The sequence below is a fragment of the Spermophilus citellus genome (assembly GCF_964194105.1).
Source record: "Spermophilus citellus genome assembly, chromosome: 2".
In the NCBI taxonomy this organism is placed as follows: domain Eukaryota; kingdom Metazoa; phylum Chordata; class Mammalia; order Rodentia; family Sciuridae; genus Spermophilus; species Spermophilus citellus.
This window is the reverse complement of record NC_138183.1, coordinates 199194926-199214060: the sequence shown is the minus strand read 5'-3', so window position 1 is coordinate 199214060 and position 19135 is coordinate 199194926. Positions and strand designations below refer to the sequence as shown.

Here is a 19135-nt window from a genome sequence, read left to right as displayed (position 1 = left end):
TTGTGGGATATGTAACCTGGAAACTGGTTTCTGAACTTCCTGTTCAATGTATTGCCTACCAACTTGCCTCTTCTGTGTTTGAAGATTTTGCAGAAATATTGACTGAACTGAAAATTATTTTTTACTTTCCCCCTGAGAATGATTGGGGAAATTGATGTGGTGGTGGTTGGTGGTGTAATGAGACCATGTGTCTCGAGTTCCCAATTTCCCCATTATTGTGTCTCATCTGCCTGCTTTTCTTTGCAGAGGCCCTTTGTTCTTCCATGTGGGATGATGGCCGTGATTCTTTCCAACAACTCTCATCTCTTCCCACATACCTTTTTCTTGGTTGGCATCCCAGGACTGACTGCTGCCCACATTTGGATCTCACTTCCTTTCTGTTTCATGTTTTTCTTGGCACTGACTGGGAATGGCATCCTGCTTTTTCTCATCTGGACAGAGCACAGTCTTCACCAGCCCATGTTTTTGTTTCTGGCCATGCTGTCTTTTGTTGACCTGGTCCTCTCCCTTCCACTCTGCCCAAGATGCTGGCTATATTTTGGTTTGATGCTACAGCCATCAGCTCCTACTCCTGCCTTTCCCAGATGTTTGTCATCCATGCATTCTCTGCCATGGAGTCAGGGGTGCTCGTGGCCATGGCTTTCAACCGCTTTGTGGCTATCTGTAATCCACTGCATTATGCAACCATCCTGACCCCAGTTGTTGTCACCAAGATTGGGGGCCTGGTGGTGCTTCGAGGTGTGGGGTTGACCATCTTCTTTCCAAGCTTGGCTCGTCGACTGCCCTACTGTGGCTCGCACACGATTGCCTATACCTACTGTGAACATATGGCAGTGGTAAAGCTGGCCTGTGGGGCCACCACTTTGGACAACCTCTATGCTTTTACCGTGGCAGTCTTTCTTGGTGTCGGGATGTGGCCTTTATTGCCTACTCCTATGGGCAGATTGTGAAGACTGTGATGCATATTCCTTCACCTGAGGCACGTGCAAAAGCAGGCAGCACGTGCACAGCTCACGTCTGTGTCATCTTCTTTTATGGACCAGGCTTTCTTTCTGTGGTCATGCAGCGCTTTGGGCCACCCACAGCCTCTGCTGCCAAGGTCATCCTTGCTAATCTTTACTTGCTCTTTCCTCCTGCATTGGATCCCATTGTCTATGGGGTTAAAACCAAGCAGATCTGGGAGCGGCTGTTCACAATTCTAGGCTCCAAACAGATTGATCCCACTTGAGTATAATTTTCATCAGCTGAACATCAGGGGCCAGAGTGGCCCTCTCCCATGGGGCAGAAGCCTCACAGCTCAGGTATACTTGTCTGGTGGGGACAGTGAAGATAAAAGAAATAAAGTTATCTTTAGAGGCTGTAAATTGCAAAATAACTTCTGGATTCTGTGATGTTCAGCTATTAGGGAAAAAGACTAAGAAGGGCTGTTATATCTCAACTAATTATTAAGCAAGTAATTTTCGGATACCATTTTTATCCAAAAGCTTATAGTTTATTTGTGCTGATAATACAAATACATCAAGTAACTAAGAAACAGGACTTTGATGGATCGAGATTCAAGTGACTGAGGGGTTCAGGGAGAGAGGAACTGGATACCTATTTTGGGCATTGAAACAAACAGGGCACCTTCTGTCACACGGCACTCACACAACCTGTGCATGGGAGTGGATAGGTCCTTGTTACCAGAGAAACTTTGGCATTAGATAAAGAGAAATGCCAATTTATGGATATTTTAGAGTTCAAGTTTATGAGAAAAAATACTTTAAAATACTCATATGTTATCTAACTCCAGAATTGCAGATAAAGCTTGGTTTCTTTATTCTATGTACTTTCTCAGTCTATGGATAGATGACCTCAATGACTCCTATAATATTATATACTTTTACTTCTTGGAAGAAATGGTAATTATTATTTTATTTCTTCAATTTTAGTCTCAAGAGCAGAGACTTGAGTTAAGTATGCTCTAAGTTTATTGCACACAATAATAATTTTTAAAATTCTTGTTCTGTTTCTTATTTTTTGTTTTCATTTCTAACTCTTCTCATTCTCTTCCTAGTCCCTACCATTGGCACCCACTTTACTGTGTTTTCATGTGTTCTTAAAATTGTACATATCTGTGAAATTTATAGTGTTGTCTGAGTGTTATACCTTCCTAATTACACAAGTTCCCTTCTTCAGGTTCCTCAAATGTGTATGTTCCCTCTAGCGAGGGTTATCCCAGCTCCTCCTCATGGAAATACAACTCCTTGTTCTATCCTCATCACTTCTACTCATCTTGAACTTCAGTTCCAGCCTCAACTCCTTGGAGGAAATTTTTCTAACTACATCAAGTCACTCATTTTCTCACCTCAGAGTACAGTGTATGTATCTTTCAATTTATAATTATATATAAATATATAATGATATATATAATACATTAAGTAATCTAAACTATATATATCATTATAATGTTATGCTATACATGTAATACACATACTTATATGTCATTATATATACATATAAATGTGTATGTGTATATAATGTATAAAGGTGTATATATGTGTAAATATAATGATCTCTGTCCTGCATCCCCAGTAGAACATGATTTCTATTGTATTCTTGCATGTGATATGCTCTTAATAAATGTTTGATTAATAAAAAGATCTTATCTAGGCCCTAGTGTATTTCTTCATTAGTCACATTAACATTATGTGCGTTTTTGAATAAATGAATACACAAGTTTCCATATCAGTAGGCATTCAGTATATTTTTTTTGAAGAAATGGAATGAACCATTGTCATCACAATCACATCACAAATACTACTTTCTTCACTATCATCATCAAGACTGACATCTCCTTAACTTAGCCTTGTCAATGGTTGTAATTTCAAATGGTGGTTATTTTTTACACTGTGCAGAGGCACTGAAGGACATGAATACTGTTTTAAGACAGAGTCATTGTTGTGCACGAGCATAGGACAAACAGGAAAAAAAATGGCATTTGTCTTCCTTCTTTTTTCTTTTGCTCCCCTTTCTTCTTTTCTTAATTATGACCTTTCACATCTTGAGTATTTACCATGCTTTCAGTGTGATGGTGAGATGAAATTGAAAATGCAGAAAGTATGATAAAATGTGGTATTGCTCTGAGAGAGACTGGTTCCAAGTCATATTGGTTCTAAATCATAGAGAACAGTCCTCATTGGAGGGTGAGTGGCAGGAGTCGGGTATGGACTGGGTTGGGTTAAACGGATGCTATGTATGACCAAGGTTAAGAAGAGCAGGGGCTTGCATTGATAGATGGGTAGTCAGAGGGTTAGGGATAAACTTCCTGTTCCAGGAAGCAGAGGTTTGCCTCAAATATTTCTCTTAACTAGTTTCTGCTTTATGCCATACACTACGTCCTTATTTTCTTCTTTAAATATTAGTCTTTGAGATTATTAGTAAGAAGATGGCTCTTAAAGGCAACAAGTAGAGACCCAGTTTGTCCTTGTAGCTGTTCCAAGGGACAGAGTGGAACAAAGATCTGCAGGAGAGGTGGACCAGCCACAGGATTGCAGAGAAGCCTTCTTTAGATGGGTGGAGGATTGAGTGATGGCTACCACCAAGGGGCTTAGAGGACTTCAAGTGCTTTGAGAAAAATAATTTTGAACAATTCTACTTTGAATATGTTGTATTAGTGAAAAATCTTGTTAATAAGGGTTACTTGAGTTTCAGCTCTTACTCCATGGTACCTTGAGTCCTTGAGATAAAAACTTTGCACACATACTCTCTGATGTTCACAAAATGCAGAGCTGGTGTCATGATTATTCCCATTTTATGTCTAATGAAATGTCATATCTCCTATTCAGCAGGAACCACTTGTTTTCTCATATTTCTTTTCTATCTCTGTTTGGTGGAAGTGTTTAGTGTGCTTGTTCCCAATATAATTTTTAGTTCTTTCCCATAAACCAGACAAGCAAACAAATAAGCACAGATGGGGTACTTCTTCGATATTCATGTCATTCATGTATATTATCTTCTACTACTCCCAGTTAATTTTTATCTCTCATCATTACTCTTCTTCCTTAAATGATGACATGGTCAAAAATCTGTGTTTTGATCCCTGTGGGAGACATCAATATTCATGTGGATGACCCATTGACTGCTCTGGCTTTTTATGTCCCTGATTTCTTTATCCCCAAAGTTCCCCAATTCATCTTCCTATTCCCATGATATGTCCTTAAATGTCTCTAGAGAATTCTGCATTTGCTTCCCAACAGATTTCCAACTTTGTTTCACTCCTTCCTACCTGTTCTCTTAGGATGATGTTTTATTAATGAGAGTCTGTTCATGTCTCAGTCATTTGCTTAAAATCCATCATGACTTTCCATAGCTCTTTAACATGGCCTAAAAGACCCTGCATGCACAGGTTCCAGCTTATACTCTAGTCTAAGTTCCTGAGTACTATAATCCTGAATTTAAAAAAATTATTTCAATTCTTTGAAAATATCAAATTCTCTCTCTTCTTGCCATATGGATTTTGTACCCTCAACCTACTCCACACCCTCTTTCACTTTAATCAGTACTTCTGGTTGCTGACTTGAATTAGGGAGGTCTTTTCTGAGCTCTGCAGACTGGAAAAGTCTACCTAGTATATGCTTTTAACACACAGTAGGCTTAATTTCTAATACTTATAACTGTTATTAATTATTTATGTGATCATGTACTTAATATATATCATCTAGTAACACTTTTATCATTTTATCACTGTTTTATCATATTGTTTACTTTTTCTAACATCTAGTAGAGTACCTGGAGTTGGTAGATATTTATTACAGATGATCTTTGATTTACGATGGGATCACATCACAAGTTGAAAACATAAAGTCAAGGATTTTTTTTCCAGTAATTGGGATTGAACCCAGGGGCACTCTACCACTGAACTGTACATCCCCACCCCTTTTTATTTTTTATTTTGAGGCAGGGTCTCAATATGTTGTTGAACTTGCGATTCTCTTGCCTCAGTCTCATAAATCCCTAGGATTATAGACATGCACCACCATGCCAGCCATCAAAGACATTTAATACACCAAACCTTTTGAAAATCCAAGCCTAGAAACACAGTACACTGTAAAATAAAAGCCTTTTTTCTTCTGTAATTGTGTGGCTGACTGGGAACTTCAGTAAGTTCCCAGTTGTTGTTACCAACATCATTAGAGAGTATTCTATCATGTATTGCCGCTTGGTGAAGATCAAAATTTTAAAAATCATATGGTTTCTACCGAATCCTTAGCATTTTTTGCACCATTGTAATATTGAACAATTTTAAGTCATAGAAAATCTGTATTTATTGAATGAATGAATGAGGCTTTCTATCAGCTGTGAATGAAATACTTGTTGACTGAATGAATGAAAGGCTTATGCACTGTTCCCAAGGAGAGGGTAGCCACTCTTCTTGAAGTGAAGGCTGATGTGGTAGCTACTTCAGAGGTGGGACCAAGAGAAGTTCTTGGTGATGGGGAAATATGAGGAGGATTCAGCACATTTTGTTGGGAATTTCCTGGGTTGGACTGTTTGAGAAGCCCTATTTATCCCACTCTTGCTATGGCAAGGAGGTTGATGTCTGTGAGTGTGTCACAATCCTGCAAAGAAACAGCAAAGTACTTCTGATGCAGGGAGCATATTTCTTAGATTTGATTCCCAAGAAACAGACCCTGAAACTTACTTTTATACAAAGGAAGTTCATTGTGAAGTATGTATATTGGAATGACACCTGTCAAAGATTGAGAGAAGCAGAACTACAGAGAAAAAAGCTGAACTGTGATCTCATTCTCCCAGATGCCTCAGCTAACCCAGTGGGGCCTCTTGAGCTGGGCTGACCCTTCAGTGTTGTTAAGATTGAATAAAGTGAGTTAGGTCTTTGTATTATTCGTGTGTTTGTATTTGTGTGTGTATGCATTAATTATGGAACTCAAGGGTGCTTTACCACTGAGCAACATCCCCAATCCGTTTTATTTATTTTATTTTACTTTTTTTGGCTGCTCTCACAGTTTATTTAGAAGTTTGAAAATTAAAATGTGGGCATTTTTCCCTACAACAAACCATGCCCTGCCACTCCCAAACCCACAGAAGCTACTGCTACCCTGCTTCCCACACACTCTTGCAAAACACACTCATGTATTAACCAACTATTTGGCAATACAAAGGAACTACAGAGTTGCACAAAATAATCTCATTTACTTCCTGTCACAGACTATGAATGAAAAATTAAGGGATAAACACACTACTTTCATCCAGATTAAAACTTCCCTAACATTCTTTTTTTTCTTCATCTAAGATGTTAAAATGCAAGCAGTTTCACTGGGATGTACTTCCCTTTTGAAGCTGACCTTTGCAACCTTGAGACTGAAGAAACCAGTCTCCCCGCTGGAGCTTGGCCATGATGCTCTACATCAGGCAAAGTTACCATCCAGGTGCAAATGAGGCTTTAATAGTTATCAAAACTTAAAACCAAAAATGAGTAATGCATTAAAGTGGAACCTCCATATTTTTCTGATGCAGCAAAAATCATCTGAAGGTGGCAGAACTGCCACAGAGAAGGCACCTTGTGTTAAAATCTAAAGAAGCAAGACAGCTGTTTATGGCCAATGTAGTAGAATTGGCTGTCATTGTTCTTTCAGATTTCAGATGTATTGTGGAAGAAAATCCACTTACTATCACATTTCAGGAAACTTTACTAATGACATATTGATGGGTTCCATAAACTTCTTGGAAAAGCGTAAGAGGAAAACTCTGATGTTATACAAAGAATTCTGCTCCTCTCAGGATTCCGTGACAAGGGTCCTATTTTGCTGCTTTCATGTAGGAAGGTATCTCCCCATCCCCTACCTCCCCCCACTTTTCAATTAGGCCCTCTAATCACTTGTATGTGTAATTGATGAAGATCCAGTCTTTTTCTTGTCATCAGTCTCAGGGTGATTACTTGAAGCCACTGTTGGCTTAAGAATATCAGATTCTGGGCTGGGGATGTGGCTCAAGCGGTAGCGCGCTCGCCTGGCATGCGTGTGGCCCGGGTTCGATCCTCAGCACCACATACAAATAAAGATGTTGTGACCGCCGGTAACTAAAAAATAAATATTAAAATTCTCCCTCTCTCTCTCTCTCTCTCTCTCTCTCTCTCTCTCTCTCTCTCTCTGTCTCTCTCTCTCTGTCTCTCTCTTTAAAAAAAAAGAATATCAGATTCTGGAAATTGATCAAAGTTTGATACATCAACAATGCTTTAAATTTCAATAGATATTGCAGCATCTCCTTGATATGTTCCCAGTCAACACCTTCAAAAAAAAAAGAATAACTTTTTATTTCCTCAACTCCAAAGGCTCAATTCTATGTTCCCATTCATAGCAGAATCTCAAAATTGGATCCTTGGCTTTCTCAGAGATGGGAACTTCCGGAGGTAAAAATCAAAATTTCTTTCCAGTTCATCACCTTCTTACATGTCTTTTAAGGGGCCTCAGAAAGGTGGGTAGCTGATGAGCATCTCATACATGATCACTTCAAGTGGCCACCAACCACAGAATTTGTTGTACCTGGTCTGCATGAATACCTCTGGAGCAATGTGCTCAGGAGTGCCTACTGTGGAGAAGGCTAGTTGCCATCTGTTTCTTTCCCAGGTTTCTGCATTCCTTTTGGAGTTCAGATTCTGGAAAGTGAAACCACTCGGGGGGACTATGGTTCAGATTCCTATAAATTTCTGTCCAATGTACTTTTTTCAGTCCTGTGCAAAGGCAGAAAGTTTCACATGGCCCTTAGTGTCCAAGAGAAGGTTGTCTGGTTTGATGTCTCTGTGGATGAATCCAAGTTGGTGAATAGAGTCTATGGCTAGTTTCTGCTATATAAAACTTAGTTTTCTCTTTGGTCAGAGTGGCTTTTTTTTATTCCCCCAGTATTCATGTACTTTATTTTTTTAAAAAAATTTTTTTTCCATAGGTTTGTTGAGGTAAAATTGGAATACAATAAATACAAATATATGAAGTATGCAATTTTGTCAGTTTCAACATGTATGTAACCAATACAATCAATATTAAAAGTATTTCTATTACTTTTTAAAATTTTTTGAAATCATGCAGAATCTATTTCCTGCATGATTTATTACGTTAGAATTCAATAACCTTAAGATATATAGAACCCCATCTCCACATGTCAACTATTTCAAAATTAAATGGCACACTTATAAATATCTCAGAGGTCAAGGAAGAAAATAAAAGAAAAATAAATAAAAAGTACTTTAAACTAAGTGATAATAAAAGCTTAAAATATCATGATCTCTGGGATGAAACAGTACTTAGATTAGTGTTTATAACTTAAAGTACTTGTATCAGAAAGAAGCTAGAATAACAAATGATTTTCAAATTATGTAGCAGGAAGAAAAAAATAATAGTAGGAGCAGAAATATATAAAATAGAGAAGAAATAATACAGCTAAAATTTGATAAAAATCAAACAATTCTAATCAAGAAAAAACTTAGCACCCCAAAACCAAATAACCTAAACAATAAGTAGGCTAAGAGACTGAACAGACACTTTACAGAAGAAGAAATATAATCAGTCAACAATTATATGAAAAAATGTTCAGCAACTCTAGCAATTAGAGAAATGCAAATCAGAACTACACTGAGATTTCATCTTACTACAATCAGACTAGCAATTAGCAAGAATACAAGCAACAGTAAAGTACATGTTGGTGAGGATGTATGGGAAAAGGTACATCATAACATTGCTGGTGGAACTGTAAATTGGTGCAACCACTATGGAAAATGGATTGGAGATTCTTCAGAAAACTGGGAATGGAACCACCATTTGACCCAGTTATCCCACTCTTCAGTTTATACCCAAAGGACTTAAAAACAGCATACCACAGTGACATAGCCACATCAATGTTTATAGCAGCCCAATTCACAATAGCTACACTATGGAACTAACCTAGGTGTCATTCAACAGATGAATGGGTAAAGAAACTGTGGTGGGGTTGTGGCTCAGCAGTACAGTGCTTGCCTCGCATCTAGGAGACCCTGGGTTCGATCCTCAGCACCACATAAAAATAAATAAGTGCAACAAAGGTATTGTGTCAAACTACAATAAAAAATAAATATTAAAAAAGAAACTGATATATATATATATATATATATATATATAATATATTACTCAGCCTTAAAGAAGAATTAAATTATGGCATTTGCAGGTAAATGGATAGAACTGGAGAATGTCATGTTAAGCAAAATAAAACAATCCCAAAGAAGCAAAGGATGAATGTTTTCTCTGATATGTGAATGCTAAATCACCATAAAGCAGGGGGGGGTGGGCTAGAGAAGAATACTTTGGATTAGATAGGATGGAGTGAAGGGAGGAGAAGGGATTGGGAGTAAGAAGGATAGTAGAATGAATAGGACATTATTATACTCCGTGGATATGTGATTACATTACCAATGTGATTCTATATCATGTACAACCAGAAGAATGAGAAGTTATACTCCATTTATGTATGATGTGTCAAAAAATTCTATCATGTATAACTAATTAGAACAAATAAAAAAAGTTTTTTAAAAGTGACTTAATTATGAATTTCCAGCAGTCAACACTCCTAAGTCCTGGAGAACAGGTGCACTGAAACACAGTATCCATTAAACAATTTACTGGGGTCCCAGATTATTCTGTGACAATGAGAAGTCTGAACTCCAGAGCACTTTGGAATTTCCCAGGTCACTGAACAGGAGGTTTTCTAGCCCAGCCTTCAGGATGTGCAGGATGATGCAGGGGTCATAATTAACAGTGGACAGAGGTGATCCCCTATTTAGGTATGGGTGCCACTACCTACTCTGCCTCTCTGCCTAACCACCCATCCCTGAGGGCAGTATCCTTAGCTTCAGGAGCCTCCTGCCAATCTTCACGCCAGCTTTGGTTTTGTCCAGGTGTGTCTGGAGCCCTCTGGGACCTGGGATTGGTAATAACACCCTACCTTCCCAGTGCTCTGTCCACAGTCACCGTCCCTGCCTTGGGTAAACATCAAGAATGGACTCTCAAGGTAAAAGTGAGAGAACCAGCCATGAGACAGTCCATGGGATTTCAGGTGGGGAAAATGAGGTCAGACTTGGGGCTTATCATTTGAGGGGCAGACTGTTGAGAACTTTTGTTGTTCTCAGAGCCCTTGTGATGGGGTCATTTCTTGGCCTGGTTAGCGTGGTGCTGAGTCTCCCAGTGCCTCTGGTTTAGCATCTCTTAGTTTTATTTCCTCCTGAGACAGAATAGTTGTTTTCCCAGGTCTGACCTGGGCACTGACAGGGAGAGTCAAGCACAAAAAGAGAGATCAGAGGAGGACACATTGCTGCAAGCCAACCTGTAGGTTGACAGATGCCTATAGATGTCATCAAACCTTTGGGGTCAGCCTGAGGCAGTCATGGGGCATTCAGCATGGTCTTGGGTTGGCATTCTCACCAGCACATATACTGCAGGAGGACATAATCCGTGCTAGTCTTGCCAGGTCTAGAACTCATGTTTCCTAACTTTGGGAAACTTTAACTGCACAGACCTTGAGTGAGGTCTTTGGGTTTCCCTTGAGTGTCAGAGACTGCAGTGAAGCCTTCTGAACAAAATACCCGATCCTCATTGTTGGTGCCCAGCTAGTGCAGAAGGACTTCATGGGAATCTGGGAATCCCTGGAGCTGAGCAGGGAAGGCTGTAGTATAAGTTTTCCGAGTCTGGGCATTTTGTCTTTTCTCAGTTCTCTCTGTGCTGCTGAGTCTCTCTCAAGCCTGACTTCAGACTAAAATGTGCATTTTCAAGGACATCCCAGAGACCATGGCACAGTGCACTGTCAGGCATGGTGTATCAATTACTTGTGTGTCTCAGGTCTGTTCTCTGGAGCTCTACCTCCCAATGCTTGACATTTATTATCTTCCTTTCTTATTAGGCCAGTATCATGGACACTCTGCTTCTGTGCCCTCCTCCAATAGCTATGCATGGTTTTGTCTCTCCCTCTTTCTCACTCTCATGGAGTCCAGGCCTCTGTGGGACACAGCCACATCAATGTTTATAGCAGCACAATTCACCATAGCTAAACTGTGGAGCCAACCTAGATGCTCTTCAGTAGATGAATGGATTAACAAAATGTGGCATATATACACAATGGAATATTACTCAGCAATAAAAGAGAATAAAATGGCATTTGCATGTAAATGGATGGTGTTGGAGAAGATAATGCTAAGTGAAGTTAGCCAATCCCCAAAAAACAAATGCCGAATGTTTTCTCTGATATAAGGAGGCTGATTCATAGTGGGGTAGAGATGGGGAGCATGGAAGGAATAGATGAACTCTAGATAGGACAGAGGAGTGGGAAGGTAAGGGAGGGGGCAGGAGATTAGCAAGGATGGTGGAATATGATAGACATCATTATCCAAAGTACATGTATGAAGACATGAATTGGTGTGAATATACTTTATATACAACCAGAGATATGAAAAATTGTTCTGTATATGTTTAATAAGACTTGTATGCAAACTGCTGTCATTTATTTTTAAAAAATCAATTTAAAAATTTTTTAAAAAGAAGAGAATTAAGGAGAAGGGTCAGGTCACATCAGAGAAGAGACTTTCTGCTTAGTGACAGTAGTGATCCCTCATGATCAAAGGAATTCCCTCATATCTGACACACATCTGGGACTCCTCCCTGGCCTCTCAAGGTAGAGAGGTTCAGCAAGGCTGGTTCTGTCACAAAGCTCCCAGAGTATCTCTTAGCATGAAGAACACTGAGGCTTAGCCCCCTCCCTGCTCAAGAGATGCTCCACTGTCTGTTACATCATCCTTATCCCTTATGCCAGGTTCCCACAATTCTCAGTTCCTTTAAGACACTCATGTTCTTATTCATTTATTCTTTAATTTAGTCATGTGAGTGTTTATTTCACCAACATTCCTGAGTACCAACTAGATTCTAGGCCCTTCTGAAGTTTGTGCTAGGGCTGCTCCAGTAAGGAAGGCATAGCCCCGACTCCTCAAGGACTGACACTGACTGGTTTTACAGTGTGGAGTAATCAGTGCACTGACAAAGCAGTGAGGAGACTGTGATGGGAAAGTGCAGGAGCCACATCCTGCTGCCTTCCAGCACTGGAGGACAGCCTCATGGAAGAGAGGCTGCTTGCACTGGATTTACAAAATCAAGTAGGAGCTGAGCAACATCAGTGCTTTGCTCATTGATCGCTTTGCTTCTTGGTCAGAGAGTTAAGTGCATCTTCCCCGTCAGGTTCCTGGGAATAAAGTCCCTTCTGCTTTTCCTCTAAGGAGCATAGAGACAATTCTTGTTACTTTAAGAGCTAATATTTAACAAGCAGTTCTAGGCTTTTACTGTGGCTCAGGAGTCACCCAGGACAAAGAGGAGGCAGGTTATACTCAGCACAAGCTTCTCTCATCTCTCCTGTACCCACAGGTGGGCTTCAGCCTCAGTGCTCCTTGGATGCTGCCTGTGTTAAGGCCAGGGCACCCTGCACATGTGTAGCTGCTCTTTCACTTCTCAGCTAAATGACGGGAAATGGCCTTAATCTCGTGGCAGAAGAGGGTAGCTAAGAAAGCAATCAGCTGTCTCACTGGGTGAAATGTTAAGTCCTGAAAGGTGAATTTTTGTATAATTATGAGATTCCTCTAGAGGTCTCAATAGAAATGTCACTGCTATTTTAAGCTGATTCTGATGAAAAACAAAGACAGGGAGATACATACTCACCAGGCAGTTCATATTTTACTGCTGATATTTTCAGAGTTTTGTGGCAATATTTAATCATTATTGATTTAGGGAAAGGCACATGGAATGATCTATGGGTGCACAGTCCACAAAAACTGAGGCATTCTAGATTTTATATATATATAGATAGATATAGATATACCCTCAACACAGAAAAACATTTCAGAGTGCCATCTGTCTTTTAAAACAAACATGTAGACACAAACATGCAGTTTCAGATTTTTGTGTTGGTGCTTGAGGGGTTAATCAAGTGGTTAAATAGAACACCTAAGTATTTGGCACTTGATGTTTACATGGAGGGTGACTGAGACTGAGTTATTATAGCATTGTGATGTGAGACAGACATGCCAACAATCTGAAACACAGGAAGAGATTCATGGAGACAAAGAAAAAAGAAATCTGATCTTATACTAAGTCATTCCTTATTATTACTGCTAATGATAATAACTATCATTTCTAGAGTTATTTATGTATCAAGATTTCACATGTAATATTTAATAAATATTTAGTATAAACCTGTGAATTTATCTTATTTATCTTACTATAAAATGAGGAAATGAGGCCTTTGAGAGATTAAGTAGCCTGCCAAAATTTCATTCCTAGAATATGAAATGGACATAGCATGCACCTGAATCCTTTGGTGCAATCCAAAGCTTGTATTAATCCTACTACATTGTGAAGTGTCCAGCATGCTTACTTGTAATTATCAAGTTTAATAAATTATGATCTTTTCTGTTGAAACAAACCATTAAGATATTGAAAGGTTTGTATTTATTTATTTTGAGAGAGAGAGAGAGAGAGAGAGAGAGAGAGAGAGAGAGAATTTATTTTTTAGTTTTCGGTGGACACAACATCCTCCATTTTATTATTTTTTTTTATGTGGTGCTGATGATCCCCAGTGCAACACGCAAGCCAGGTGAGTGTGCTACTGCTTGAGCCACATCCCCAGCCCTTGGAAGGTTTTTATAATAGTGACAAATCAGAATTGTAGATGAATGAAGGATTATCATAGAATTTAGAGTTCCTAATATAATGGGCATTGACCTAACACAGTCAATGAATCTTCCTGAGGGATGGGAGAGAGTGGACTCGAGTTTGGTGGATGGAAGTATCAATTCAGATAAAGAAGGAAGAAGAAGGAATATATGAAGGGAATATACAAAATAGAATGGTCCAGTGGTAATCCCAGGAGTTTTAGAATGTCTAAAACAAAACATTTAACTTTTGGGAACATGTTGAATGTAAGACACAAGTAATACACAAATACTATCTTCAAAATTTCATGTGTTTGTCCTAAAAATATGACTATTCATACAGGGAATTCATGAAGAATTTTGACCATTGGAGTAATGTGCTGACATCTGCATTTTAGGAAAAACCCTCTAACTTCCGGGTTGAGAGTGGATTGGGGAGAGACAAAGATAAGGCAGAAACACCTAATGACAAAGTCCAGGTAAGAGAAGTTGGAAGTATGTGCTAAAGCTGGGACTTCGGGGGTTGGAGAAAAGGAGTGGCTATCAGAGATGCAAAAAAATAAGACAATAGGAACTGGTGAAGGGGCAAAAGGAATGAAGGAGAAAATTAGTAAGGAGAGTTTCCAACTTTCTGGATGAAATTGGGAAGGTAGATAGTGGTATAGCTCACAAAAATATTGACAAGACATAGAGAAAATTTGGGAAGGATAGGCAAGTTTGTCCAATCTTGGATATGTTGAGTGCATAGTCTGCAGTAAAGAAAATATAAAAAGATCTTTTGTTTCAGAAAGATATTTGACTTAAAAACATAATTTTGGAAGAAATGAAAGTATTTAAATAGTTAAAAGAGTGTGATTCAGAAATAATGTGTAATTTCGTGAAAGGAAGAGAGGATGGAACCCTGGAATCAATCTCTAATAAGGTGGAGAAGATGGTGAACTTGGGGTCAGAGGAGGAAAAACTGTCGAGTGCCAATGTTGTGGAAACTTAAGGAGACTAGTTTTAAAAGAAACAGTTGGACTTATTAACATCCAGAGAATGAATGAGGGGAGATCTTTCAAATGAACTGTTCTGAAATACAAATAATTGAATGGTAAAGTGTAAGCATCTCCCCTAAAGGCAGCATGTGTTTATTCTTATCTCTGAGTAAAACTAGATTTATCCTAATTCAGACATGTGCAAGTCTCACCCATAAGAAGCGTATCTCCAGGAAAGGGGATATTTTTCCTTGCCTCTAACTGTGTTCCCTTGTGTTGCAGCTCAAGGCACTTCATTCTTCTGGTGCAGAGGGCAGCCAGAGCTGGACTATGTGGTAACATATCAGGAGTGAAAAAAATCATGACGTTGGTTTCTTTTCCCTTTTCCCTCTCTAAGCTCTTTATGATGGCCCTTAGCAATTCCAGCTGGAGGCTACCTCAGCCTTCCTTTTTCCTGGTAGGTATTCCAGGTCTAGAAGAGAGTCAGCACTGGATAGCTTTCCCCTTGGGTGTCCTTTACTTGTTTGCTCTAGTGGGCAACGTTACCATTATCTTCATCATCTGGGCTGAGCAATCCTTGCACCAACCCATGTACCTCTTCTTGGCCATGCTAGCTGCCATTGATCTTGTCCTGGCCTCCTCTACTGCACCCAAAGCCCTTGCTGTGCTCCTGGTCCATGCTCATGAGATTGGGTATGTTGTCTGCCTGACCCAGATGTTCTTCATTCATGCTTTCTCCTCCATGGAGTCAGGTGTACTGGTGGCCATGGCTCTGGATCGCTATGTGGCCATTTGCCATCCTCTGCACCATTCCACCATCCTGCATCCAGGGACCATAGGGCGCATTGGGGTGGCAGTGCTGGTGCGTGGATTGATCCTCCTCATCCCCTTCCCCATCCTCCTTCAGAGCCTTATCTTCTGCCAGACCACAGTCATAGGCCATGCCTATTGTGAACATATGGCTGTGGTAAAACTTGCCTGTTCAGAAACCACAGTGAACAGAGCCTATGGGCTGGCAGTGGCACTTCTGGTGGTTGGGCTAGATATCCTGGCCATTGGTGTCTCCTATGCCCTCATCCTCCAGGCAGTGCTGAAGGTACCAGGGAGTGAGGCTCGACTCAAGGCCTTTAGCACATGTGGGGCTCATGTTTGTGTCATCTTGGTCTTCTATGTCCCTGGGATGTTCTCCTTCCTCACTCATCGCTTTGGCCACCATGTACCCCATCATGTCCATGTTCTTCTGGCCACCCTGTACCTCCTTGTGCCACCTGCCCTCAATCCTCTCGTCTATGGGGTGAAGACTCGGCAGATCCGCCAGCGAGTGCTCAGGGTGTTCTATGTTAAAGGATTGGTCTGAACCTAATCTAGTTACTTTCTTTAGAGGTTCCTGCCACAGGCACAGCCAAGAACTCATGGTTGTATGGATTATATGGATAGAGGCCACTCTACAATGAAGAGTCCTTCTACTCCTATTAGCCCCATGCCAAGAACACCCCACAGGCATTTGGCTCCATGTTCTATTGGGATGTATCTGGATAGCTGGATCATGAATAGTTCCCCCTCCTTCACACACACACACACACACACACACACACACACATGTTATATGTATTTTTTTCTCCTGGTGCCCACAGTTGTCTACTCCTTTTTTCAGAGTGATTTCAGAATAAGATAAATGACAGCTCTGATTATGACATCTTTCCTGCAACCCTGTCTGGAATGGGAATGGAAAAGTCCCCAATTTTGCTCTGTTTTAGTGTCTTCAAACCCTTTGACAGTGAGTCCAAATCACTGGACTCCTGGGTGGCAGCAAGGTCTCTTCAAAGCAGCTGAGAAGGCCACTTTTTAAGAAAACACCCTTCATCCTAACACTAGTGTCATTTTACTTAAAACAAACAAAATCAAGACAGGTACTTTTGGGCAAGGGAACTTAGTGCCTGCTGATAATGTTACTTGGAAGTTTGAAAGCCACTAGGAGGGCCAGGACATTACTTTATGTACTGGGTCATCAAAAATACCAATAAATTTTAAAACAATAAAATGGTACAGAATATATTCTCTTATCAACACAGAATGTAAAATTGAAAACCAATAACAACATGATGGCAATGAAAAGCCCTAAATAGTTGGAAACAAACAAACAAAGGACATCTCAATAACCATGTATTAAATAAGAAATTACAGGAAAAGTTAGAAAATATTTTAAAGTGATTGATCATGACAAAAGCAAAAGGTGAGGAGGTACAGCTAAAGACTAAATAGAGGGAAACTTACACCATTTAATGCTTGTATTAGGAAAGAATAGGTATTTAAAATCAATTATTTAATTTGGCAATTTAAGAATATAGAAGAAAGAAGAAGAAATTAAGCCCAAGTTAAACAAGATGAAGAAATTAATAAAATATAAAAATGGAGAATGTCATTTTATATTTTATTAATTAAATATAAAGAAATCTTAAAAGTTGTTTTTTAAAAGATCATTAAAATTGATATACTCCTAGTAAGACTTATCAAAGAAAAAGAAAAACATAAAGGATTAATATGATGACTGAAGGAGTTATCAGTGCAGATCATACTAGATAGTAAAAGAGTACTTGTTAGAAAAAATTTTAAGCCAATAAAACCAACAGTTTGCTTAAGAGGTTTTATTTATTTTTTTACTTTAGTATGTATGCATTTATTTATTTATTTATTTATTTTATTGGTTCTTTTTAGTTATACATGACAGAAGAATCCATTTTTATATAATTACACAGTAATGAAGTATATCTTATTCTTGTTAGAGTCCCATTCTTATGGCTTTACATGGTGGTGGGATTCAGTGTGTTGTTTTCACATATGTTCACGGGAAAACTACGTCAGATTCACTCTACTGTATTTCCTCTGCTTATTCCCCTTCCCTTCCCTCCATTCTCCATTGTCTAATCTACTACATTTCTATTCCTCCCCTTACCTACCCCCACCCTTTATTGTGGGTTAGATTCCATCTATCAGAAAAAACATTTGATCTTTGGGTTTTGGGGACTGGCTTCACTTATCATGAGAGTTTCCAGATCCATCCTTTTGCTGGCAAATGTCATAAAGTCATTCTATTTTTAATATATATTTTAAAATTTCATTTATAGATGGACACAATATCTTTATTTTGTTTATTTTTATGTGGTATTGAGGATCGAATGCAGTGCCTCACATGTGCTCGCCACTGACCTACAACCTCAGCCCCATGAAGTCATTATTTCTTATGGCTGAGTAATACTTCATTTTTTTTTTTTGTGTGTGTGTGTGTGTGTGTTACATTTTAGGACACCTCAGTTATGCGAGTTCCACCTGTAAAATACCATTTATGCAGACTTGGGTTAAGGATTCTCAGAGGATAGTCTTCCCTTCTCTCCTCCTTCTTCCCTCGATTCCCCTCCCTTTTCCCTTCTTGTCAATTTCCCTTCCTTTCCTTTTTCTTCTGCTACTTCCTTTCTGTTCTCTGGCCCTTCCTCTGTCCTTCTCCCTATCCCTTCCCTGTCCCTCTCCTTGTTCCCCATTCCTCCCTTCTCCTATGGCTTAGTTCAAGAGAGCAGGTTTCCTTAAGATCTTTTTCCGGAATCCTCCCTTTCCCATCCACTAAGAATGTCTTCTTTCCCATGTTTGGCCATTTGTTCTTTGATATGAACTCCTGGCAAGGTCAAGCCCGAGCCATTCTTATTTTATCTCCAAAAAATGCGATAGGAAAACTCACTCTGTGGTTTGTTTCTGGTCAAATGAGCTCTATGCAGAGGCACTTCATATTCAGACTCCCCAAGAGATATTCAGTGACTATGATGAAAATAATTACTTGCAGAAAAAAAGTGGTTTTAAATGGATTTTTTCTTTTTGTCAGTGTCAGTATAGCAAGGACATGTAGACTGAGTAAATGGACTTTAGAGGCACAGCTTTACATTATTTAGTTGGCTCCAACTTGGAAAAAGGATGAGGAGTCTTTCCCAAAGAGGAAATATGAGGACCCAATGGAATTAATTTGAACTACATATAAACTAGTTCAACTGATCAGAGCTAACACCTATATAATACTTACTATGAGTTCAGCACTAAGTGTTGCTTATATATTAACCCTTACTCGCTAACTAAGAAAACTGTAACCCAGAGAAGAGAAGTGATTTATCCAAAGTAGCTGAGCTGGTAGGCAGTGGTGCTGGGATTTTAACCCAGATATCTCACCCTATGTGTTTGCTTACCACACCACCTTGCCCTCTGCCTGCCCACCATGCAACATACCTGGTAGTAACTGGCATTTCTGAGATGCCACTCCGTACTACACACTTCACTGATGATTCATTTTTCCCTGAAAAGGAGATTTTCCACTTGCTCATCAAGTCTATAACTCAATTCTAGCACCTCATTAAAAATTTGTTTTTATTACAGCATTACAAGTATATATAATATTGGGGTTCATTTT

At 39.3% G+C, this 19135-nt stretch overlaps 1 protein-coding gene and 2 pseudogenes across 3 annotated transcripts; 2 read left to right on the top strand and 1 right to left on the bottom strand.

Annotated features, from left to right (window-relative positions):
* The first annotated feature begins 288 nt into the window (after positions 1-288).
* LOC308642149 (olfactory receptor 52K1-like) lies at positions 289-1228 on the top strand (annotated as a pseudogene). The gene has a single exon. The product of its transcript is annotated as an olfactory receptor 52K1-like (transcript).
* A 5949-nt stretch (positions 1229-7177) lies between these two features.
* LOC308634802 (serine/threonine-protein kinase 38-like) lies at positions 7178-7886 on the bottom strand (annotated as a pseudogene). The gene has a single exon. The product of its transcript is annotated as a serine/threonine-protein kinase 38-like (transcript).
* A 7163-nt stretch (positions 7887-15049) lies between these two features.
* LOC308642027 (olfactory receptor 52L1) lies at positions 15050-16045 on the top strand (the record flags this gene model as incomplete). Its single annotated transcript, XM_081280628.1, has 1 exon — positions 15050-16045. The coding sequence occupies one exon, from the start codon at positions 15050-15052 to the stop codon at positions 16043-16045; it is 996 nt and encodes a 331-aa protein (XP_081136754.1).
* Between the last annotated feature and the right edge of the window lie 3090 nt (positions 16046-19135).